The sequence below is a fragment of the Gossypium raimondii genome, chromosome 7 (genome assembly GCF_025698545.1).
Source record: "Gossypium raimondii isolate GPD5lz chromosome 7, ASM2569854v1, whole genome shotgun sequence".
Taxonomy (NCBI): domain Eukaryota; kingdom Viridiplantae; phylum Streptophyta; class Magnoliopsida; order Malvales; family Malvaceae; genus Gossypium; species Gossypium raimondii.
This window is the reverse complement of record NC_068571.1, coordinates 28,284,215-28,294,465: the sequence shown is the minus strand read 5'-3', so window position 1 is coordinate 28,294,465 and position 10,251 is coordinate 28,284,215. Positions and strand designations below refer to the sequence as shown.

The following is a 10,251-nucleotide window of genomic DNA, read 5'->3' as shown; positions in this document are numbered from 1 at the left end:
CGTTATAATAGATATTAACGAGTAGAAACATCTGAAACTGAAAATAAAAATAAAGCTGAAATGACAAAAAAACCCAAACTGTAGAGTTTTTTAATTAGGTATTTAATCTCTTTTTTTAATCATTTTAGATACTTCCATTAGCATCTGTTTAAAACAATTCTATCGACCAATCAAAACTTGCCATGTGTTATAAAAATAAACATATTATGAAATTAAAATAAAATTTTATTAAATAAGTAAAATACCAAAATAAACTTAATTTTTAGGGATAAATTATATAAATAGTCACCATCTATTAGTGTGTTTTATTTTGGTCACTCGAGCTTAAAAATTCTATTTTAGTCACTAACGTTGTCAAAATTTAATATTCTGGACACTCATCCGTTAAATCACCAACAGTTTTTTGACGTAACTGTTTTTCATTAGCATAATAACAAAGTTAGCCCTCCAACATTTATAAATTTTATCAATTTGGTCATAATTCTAAAATCTTCAATAAATTTAACCCTCAACTTTACACATTATGTCAATTTAATCTTGATTCTTAAAATTAAAATTAAAAAACTTTGAAAAACAAAGAAAATTATTTAAACATACATTTTTCAATAAAAATACATGATATTTTATAAAAATACATACACAATTACAAAATATTTATAAATAAATATCTATTTTTTCATTTTCTAACATGATGTTTATTGATTAAAATAATAATTTTATAAATAAAACAATTAAAGGAAAGTAAACATAACAAATACTTGAGTAGATTCAACTTTTCCTCTCTTTTTTTCAACATTAACAACCATCATGTTCAAATTGGGTAAAATACTATAGCCTAAGATTGAAAAAGGTAAGAATTGATATCTTTAGGTTGTTGCTTAGAGCTAATTTGTTGTGTTTGAGGTTATACTTGAGGGCGAACATGATTGAGGATATATAAGTAAGGATGAGATCTTGGAGACCTAGTAGGTGGAAGGCCATGCCAACAGCTCCACAATCGAGTCTTAGTTTAATGCCAAAAGATGTGAAAATAAGAGTCCCGAGTAAGAGTTATTGGTGCCGATGGTTTTAGGCAAAGGCAGTGCCCAGTATAAATTTGGCGAGAACTAAGGAACAATGACAAGTATATATTAAATAAGCTATTATCTATAAAATAAAACTAAAAATAAGGAAATTTTGATTTTGATTTAAATCTTATTTTTGGGATTTAAAACATTTATTTTATTTATAAAATTATTATTTTTAAAATTAAATTTTATGTTAGAAAAAAGAAAAATGAGTGTTTGTTTATTTATAATTTTGTATGTATTTTATAAAATATTTAATAAAAAACTTTTAAATAAATTTTTTAAAGTTTTTAATTTTAAATTTTAAAATCAAAACTAAACTGACATAATGTGCAAAGTTGAGGTTTGGATTTGTTGAATTTTTTAAATTATGGCCAAATTGATAGAATTTGTAAATTTTAGAGAGCTAAATTTATTATTATGCTAGTGAAAAAATCAATCACCTTTATTAATGATTTAACGATTAATGAATAAAATATTAAATTTAAACAACGTTAATAACTAAAATAAAAAATTTAAATACGAAAATAAAAACATGGTGATAATTAAGTTACTTTTTATATAGTTTAAAACTAAAAATTTGATTAAGCCATAAGTTACATATGCCCCCTTTGGGTTTTTAAGCTCTATTTGTTTCAACGTAAAAGCTTTTATATAAAATATTTTTAATATTTTCCGATGTTTGTTTCATGTAAAATAGGATGGTCAACGTAAACGGTTTTTCAGTCAACGTAAAATTACCCCCTATTCCAATAAAATGTCTTATCAAAATGTTTTTCGTAAGACATTTTCCAAATTGATAAGGCTTTGTTAATTGTAACACTCCCATACTTGACCTGAACATCGAGTCAAAGCACTGGGATGTTACGTTCTCTAATACATTATTCACTTATCAAATATGTTCTTATAAACTTTCATAACTTTTCAATTTAGTCCCTTTTTGTTATAAAAGTTCAATATTCACTAATTACTTATATTAAATAAATTTTCTTTCTTGTTACACTTTAATCACATAATTTATCTGTCTATCTTGTTTCACATATCAAATTTCTATGTATTTCACTTCTATTATTTCATCCATATATTTTCTCAAGTTTAACAATTTAATCCTTGACATCATAAAAATTCCATATTTTTCACAATTTCACTTTTACAATACTTTATGCATATTTCATTATCTCATAACACATTCATTAAACTTTTATCATAATTTCATTATTCACATATTAAATTGTTTCACACGTAAACTTTTGTACATTTTTCAATTAAGTCCTTATTGCCATGTAATTTATTTTTCACCATATAAACACTTTAATCAAATGATTCATTATAATATCTTATTTCACATAACAAATTTTCATGCATATCACTTCTCTTATTTCAATTATAAATTTCAAAAGTTTAAATTTTAATACTTAACATCATGAAAATTTATTATTTACTATAATTTCACCTTAACATCACTTTGTAATTAATTCACTATTTTATTTAAATTTTTATTCTAAATTTCAAATATATGTTTTATTGGAGATAACCTTTTAAGAAATCTATTAAATAATAGAAAATATTATTATTTTTTATTTTGGTTTCCGTTTATTATTGGTTATGGAAAGACAGATATGGGCAGAGGATTGATGAATACTTAGGAGAGTGATTGAAATAAAAAAAGGTCACTTTCTAAACCCCGTAAAGCCACTTGTCACTTGTCTTTTACGGTTCCCAGTGAGAACTGTGAAAAGCCACTGCTTCGAGTCTTGTCATTTTGCACTTAGCAGAGGGGAGAGAGAGAAAGTGTGGCAGCAAGGCAACCATGACCACCCACAAAGAAAGAAACAGCCAAATGGTTAGGGTTTTAGGGTGTTTTCGGGGCACGGGCTCTTTGTAAACAGCAAGCAATATGGAAGGAGAAAGTTGGGATCTTCATTAGTATTCAATTGAATTTCCAGTCTTTTCTATTTTAAATTTTTAGGACCTGGAGCTGGCGTTCCAGTTTCCAAGCCTGTAATTAAAATATCCGTTTTCCTGGAATCGTTGCTTAACAAAATAGACGACTACAATGACGTACTTTTAAAATACACAATTGAAAGAGGGCAGAGCATCTCTTTAAATGAGGCCAACCCCCAATCTCCCTTTAGTTTTTCCCTAATCCCTACTTTTCTCTCTCTTTCTCCCTCTGCTATTTCATTGGTAAACTCTAAAACAGTCACCAGGCTCTCTCTCTCTGTAATAATGGTTGTTCCACCATTATTATTATCTTCATAAGTCCTGAAACCAACCACTCTTTTAAAATTATAACAAGAAAATCATGGTAAGTCTTACTTTTTCTCTCAATTTTATTCTTTTGTTCTCTTCTCTCTCTTGTTAGTTGCGAAAATTAATTGTATTTGATATGTTCTACAGTTGATTTCTTCTCATTTACCTCGTTGGCTTCAAGTTCTTCTGACTGAGAAATTCTTTAATGCTTGTGTAATTCATGAAGAGGCCAAGAAAAATGAAAAGAACGTCTATTGCTTGGACTGTTGTATTAGTATCTGCCCTCACTGCTTGTCCCCTCACAGCTCTCACAGGCTCCTACAGGTTCTCCCTTCCAAAATTCACCTTATAACCTTGATTCTTTTTTCCTTGTTATGCATGATTTCACGTTTTCCCTATGTCATGTTTTAGATAAGAAGGTATGTCTATCACGATGTTATAAGGTTGGATGATGCAACTAAGTTGATGGACTGTGCCTCTGTCCAAGTAAGTTTGCTCCTTAGTTCCAACAAAATTGAATGAATTTTGCAAAGCTTAGACTTGTTTCAAATAAAAGAAAAACTGGGAGTTAGGAAATTTCAAATGATGTAAACACCTCTCTTTTGGCTTGATTATCAGTCAACTTCTGGGTAAAGCACTGTTTGATAAAAGTAAGCTGAAATTTTCAGAAAAGAAGTCCTCTCTCTCTATGCTCTGCAAATTATATTATTTTGTTATTCTATAATGAATCAATAATTCATACTCACTGTCTCTCTTCTCTCTTTCGTTAGTCATACATAATAAACAGTGCAAAAGTGATATTTATAAACCAAAGGCCACAGACAAGGCAGTTCAGAGGCTCCGGCAACTTCTGCACCACATGCGACAGATGCCTGCAACACCCGTATCTCTTTTGCTCTCTCTCCTGCAAGGTTTCCTTTTTACCCCATAACCACCACCTCCCAATCCCATTCTTTGATTCTCCACATTTTCTCATTCATTTGACCTACCCGCAGATTGATAATCTATTAAGAACAGAATACGGGCTTTCCAAGTTCCTATATGATTGCAATTATTTGCCATTACCTGACGTGGGTTTGGATGATGGTATGGTGACACCTGAGTGGGTCCTCGAGCCGTCTGGTTCGACCAAAACCTCTTCCGGGTCTGATGGATACGGTGAAGAAGCGTGGTGCAGGGCACTTTCTTGCACTGCTACCACAGAGATTGTGAGAAAAAAGAGGAGTAGCTTAACCTGCCCTTCAGTATCCGGGAGTTTGATGAACCGGAGAAAGAAACCTCCACACCGGGCTCCACTCTACTGAATTTCCTTGTCTAGGGGGAGATTGGGACATTGTTGGCATTTTATATTTTCAATTAGGGTAATTTACGGATGAAATGATCATCCACTAACATCTCCCAATTTTGTTTTTGTACCTCTCTCTCCACTCCCTTTGGGTTATATATATTTTCCATTTTACCCAGTTATTGTGAGTAATACCGACAGAAAGTACTGTAGTATTGCATTATTATCCCCTTTTTTCTAAATTTATATTTCCAGTTATTTACTGTTTTAGTAGTTGAGGGTCAAATTTCAAATTGGCTTAAATATGTCACAATGAATCTCTTACTAAATCTTGAATAGGGTTGGGTTAGATTCTTATACTGAAACCTTATTTATTTATTTATCAATCTCAATTTTAGCCTACAGGTGTTGAGTGTTAAATGAAATAATGGCGCAATTACAAATCCAGAAACCGTCTCTTTCAATATCAATGGACAGAATGGGGACAAAATTGGAACACAAATAGCAATGCCATGCATCAATTATTTTACTGTTTCCCCTTGTCCGATGTCTCTCCATTTGAGAAAAGGGGGTAGGTCTTGACTAGTCTAAAATACTAATTTTGCATTTCAATCTTAATTGGAACTTGTGACCTTCATTTTCTTACTTTTAATTACAGATTTAGGGGTATCTTTGTACGTACATGTAGCTACTTTTGAGATACGTGTACCCCACTCCACCGTTCTGCTTAAACAATGAAGACTACATTTTCTTTTTAAAAAAATATTTTTAGGAATACAAATAATAACAATAACATAAAACTTGTTTCTTTTCATTAAAATTTTCCAGGAAATATTTGCTTTTACAGTGCAATAGTATTAGACAGTTTATGGGGTCATTTCGGGTTGTATCAAACTTTTTCTAAAAAGTGGGTCGGAAATAGCTGGTGCTCTCATTCATGAAGGAAAACACTGATAATGAGTAGGAGAAGACATGGATGAACAGGTAGAAGCTTTGTTTTTAAGAAATAAAAGGAAAATCTGTTTTTAAGGTTAGTTGAGGAAGGTGAGAAACATCGTCTAGGAAATCTGGAAGGGTAGATGGAAAGGATTTAGTCAGCATAATCAAGGCCAAGGACAAAAAACCGCTTTGGCATTTATTTGATACTACTCCCTCCCTGCTGTGGGTTTCTGCCACGTAGCATGATATCTATTGTCATATTCTCATCTCTACACATGAATAGAAATTGAAGTTTGAAGCATGCATGGCGAGGTTTGTATTTAAAGAAACAAAAATTACAGCGTCACGACTCCTGGATTTTAGCTTGACAAACAAAATGGGACCACAATGCACTTAATTTGCTCTTCTCCTTCTTCTTACTCCCATCTCTAGCTTGCATCTCAGTTGTTGCAAATATTAATGTGGTTGGAGCAGTTAATTGTTCAAAATCTCTGACAGGAAAAAGGAGTGAAGACAGAAGTTGATTTTCTTTCTCATTCACACAATCTAAAATGGGTCCAGAAATTATAGTAAGGTTGCAGTCGCATCGGCTGTTGTGTATGTAATGTATGGCACTATGGACTGAAGTAGGATGAACGCCTTGTCCATTTTTCGCAAACTTTTATTACCTCACTGTATAGTTTTAGAGCCCAATTCGACTAGTGCTGCAGCTCCCCCACTGCACTGAGTGTGGCACCCTCTTTTTTACCCCCTTATGTTTTCTACTTTCTGGTCAAACCTTCTGCAGTAACTTTAAATTTGATGCTAATAAGTAACTGAAAAAGAAAAAAGAAACAGATCATTCCCGCGACGAAATGATGCATTCCTTTCATCGATCAATTCTTTATCTGTTTACCCCCAGTGGCTGCATACTCTTCACAAACCTCTGCATTTACTACTCACTTGTGTAAATCATGTTTCTAATATACTAATTATACTGTGTTGTAATTCTTAAAAAGTAATTTTATAAACCCTGTTTCTTGATTCTACCATACATATGGAATTAATTGGATTTCAAAACACTCCCTTATTGTTTATTATAGTATATAGATTTGAAAATTGAATCGTAAAGCGGACACGAAGAATAAAAAATATTGTCATTTTAAAAATAATTTATTTATGTAGTGGTTATTAATATGCGATAATAACAAAAATGATTTAAGTTGGACATATTTTTTAAAATTGGATATAAAAAATAATAAAAATTAAAAATTTCCTCTTATTACTCTGATTGTAATTTCTTTACTAGTATCAAAGAGACGTAGGTATTATTATTGGTAAAGAAAGGAAACGTTAGATGTACAACCACCATACCTAAGCGCTCAACTTGTTACAAAAACCATACACCTTTAGTTCCAGGAAACATAAAACATACAATTCCTTTGACCACCAAATCAAGAATCTGCCATTATATTCGTTTCCCTCAAAACATCACACGATTTAACATTCCCAAAAATGCCTGCCAAGTCCCACGGTCTTGCTGTATCATCACTGCACCATTTGACAGCATAAACTGCATCAGATTCAATCAATACTCCCACCTTGTCCTACCGGTACCATTGTTAAAAAAGTTCCAATTGGCCACTTTAATTGCACACAATTTTGCCTTCTCAATATATTTTTAGGTTTCAAGGGGCCTGAAAAAATTCCCAAGATGCTACTACCATTATGATCTCTTAACACGCTTCCACACCCAGTTAGCTTTCCCTCCCCCTGCACCAATGCATCAACATTATATTTCACCCAGCCACTGTCAGGGTCTCTCCAAATTGAATCTTCAACAACCACTCGAATTGATCCACCGCCTCAATTCCTTTTCTACTTTTAACCAAAACAGGGACCCTGTCTTAGTAGTGAACAATAGCTCCACAGTAGATCAGTCCCTATCCTTGAAAACATGATCATTCCCTCGCAAGCCAAATTGACCACAAGGTTGCCCAAAGGCAATGTAGCCAACCGAATTTAAAGATATCGAGAAAAGTGGCTCAAAACACATTGAGCACAAGGCTCTCACGCTCTAAGGTCTACATACTTTAATGTTCCACTAGTTAAAGAGACCAGACCAGAACTTTGTAATCAAGTCACACCCAAGCAGTGCAAGGTAGTGACAATGGAACCCCTCTCCCTAGAAAGAACAAATTAGAAGCGACTCTATCCAACATCAACGACCAGATAAATGATTGTACCTTGGGGGTAGCTTTATACTCCAAAACATACCAATTTCGAGGTTTGGTACTCCACTTAAGAATTGGTTCAGAACATGTGTTGCTTAAAATCTTCCCCCGAAAATCATGCTGCCATCATGCTAGTCGGTATCTGTTGGTATATAACAAATCTAAACTGATACTAAATAGCGTAAGTTCCATTTCAGTAAAAATATTGACCATTTCGGTGTTTTTTTATCCATTTTAGTTAATAGGTATAGTTTGTTACAATATTTTAAATCAATTTTAATTTTTTCTCAACTATTTTATATTTTTATAATTATATTTAAAATAAAACATAAACATTTAAAAAATTATATTTGCATATAAATATATTTATGTGTGTAACTAAGGTATATTTAGTATATGAAAAATATTAAAAATTATCAATCAATCTAAAATAGTAGGTTGAAACACACTTATATTAATGCATACTAGTAGCAGAACAAAAATAATATATTAATTAATACGGTACTAACTATCTTTGATTGCCATACAATTTTGTTATCTTGCATGCGTAAAACATGTACCTAATAGTAACACCAATCATCTCCGCAAGCAAATCACCTCCCTATGCGTATAAATTTCTTTTGAAATTTTGTTTGCTTAAGTGATGATCGAATTTGTATGAAAAGTTATGGAAACGGTTTTTAAGAGGCTAATCTCCGCTCCACTTATCCCACCATAATAGGGTATTCCTACCATTGCCCACCAGACCACCTGCAACTATTGAGTACAATCAAAGCGTTTGCCCATTAATCATTCTGCTAGTTAACAATATCTCTACAAGTAATTGAGCTCTTACTCAGTTTCTGGGTAGATGGTAACCATTGTTGCTTGCAAACCCCACATCTTGAAACAAATATTTTTTTACCATAAAGAATTTTGCTCATTGGCGAACCGCCACTACCATTTCCCCAATATATCAAGCTTTTGCTTTTTTAGTATTGAGACCTTAATTAGGGTGAGCAAAATTCGATTCGACTCGAAAAAAGTGAAAAAGAAAATTCAAATTTCAGGTTAAATGAATCGAGTTATTCCAGTCAAGTCGAATTTTCTTTCAAATTTCAAGCCCGAATCGAGTTTAGTTTTCAAATTCGAATAATTCGAATAAACTAAATGTCAAACTATAATATTTTACATTTTTGCCCCAAATCCATAAATCTTTTTACTTCTCCCAAAAACTTTTACTCTCCTCCCATCCCACACCCCCGTCTACCCCAAAATCATTTTCTCCTTAATTTTTTTTAATATTTCCCCCTAAAATTTTACTCCTATTTACTTTCCTCCCAAACTCACCTAACCCTCAAAACCTTTTTATTTCCCCCCTAAACTTTTACTTATCACCCTTTATCCCCAAATAAAAAATCATTCAAAAAAAATTCCTAAATCTAAATAGTAATAATTTTATTTATATCTACTATTTATATTATTAAATTAAATTTCACATTTTGTACTTTTTATATTTTTAAATTGTTTAATCATTGATGATGCCATAAAATATACGTGTTAAAATTTTATGTTGGTATCAATTTCATATTTTATCTGTAAGATAATTTTTTAATTGCAGTCGTAAACCAACTAAAAATTTGATCAAGGCAAGTGCCCCTATCAATTAATAGTATAGCTACGGTGAGCACATATATCTTTCCCATAAAGACTAAAAGTACTAGTGATTACCGTCAATCTATTATTTAACCAACATATCAGAGTGATGGATTAAAACTAAAATTAACTAAAGAATACTACAAAGAACAAATCAGGAAAAGAAACGATTAACAACCAAGAAGCGAGACAATACCCAGGAAAGAATTCACCTAGATTTCATCTGTCATTATCAATTTATATTACGCAATTTCTTCACTTAGTATCTTGATTCGTAGAAATCCCTAAATTATGCTAATATCTCTCTTCAATACTAAGAACAACTGACTCTAGGTTGATTAATTGAATTTTCTTTTTAATTAAAACACCTATTATCGCATTAACTCAATCTATGGATTCCCCTATTAGATTTGACTCTAATTCGGTAGATTTATGTAGTCCTATTTCCAGAATTGCATGCAACTCCACTCAATTATGCTAGATCTACTCTTAAACAGGGTCTATTCTTCCTCTGATTCAAGCACATCAAACATGGATTAATAGTCTAGAAATATTAAACCAAGAATTAAGCACACATAATTGAGAATAAGATCCTAGTATTTATTGTGTAAAAAAATAGAAATCAAATAATAGAGTCCATCCAGGGTTCATCTCCCTAGGTATTTGGAAAATTAGTTCATAATAGCAAATAAAAATATCTCAAAGATAGTATAACAATAAGAAATAAAGAAACTCATAATAAACTTCAAAGAAATTAAAAGTACATCTTCAATATTGATGGAAGTCTGCTTCAGAGATCTTCAATATTGATGGAAGTCTGCTTCAGAGTTGGCTTCAATGGTGTTTTTTAAGTTGTTTT

General features: G+C 31.8%; 1 protein-coding gene across 1 annotated transcript; it reads left to right on the top strand.

Moving 5' to 3' along the window:
* The first annotated feature begins 2,850 nt into the window (after nucleotides 1–2,850).
* LOC105797646 (hypothetical protein) lies at nucleotides 2,851–4,847 on the top strand. Its single transcript, XM_012627587.2, has 5 exons — nucleotides 2,851–3,375; nucleotides 3,468–3,644; nucleotides 3,732–3,806; nucleotides 4,091–4,231; nucleotides 4,316–4,847. Exons 1-5 carry the CDS (start codon nucleotides 3,373–3,375, stop codon nucleotides 4,622–4,624), a joined length of 705 nt encoding a protein of 234 aa, XP_012483041.1. The 5' UTR covers nucleotides 2,851–3,372; the 3' UTR covers nucleotides 4,625–4,847.
* The last annotated feature ends 5,404 nt before the right edge of the window (nucleotides 4,848–10,251 follow it).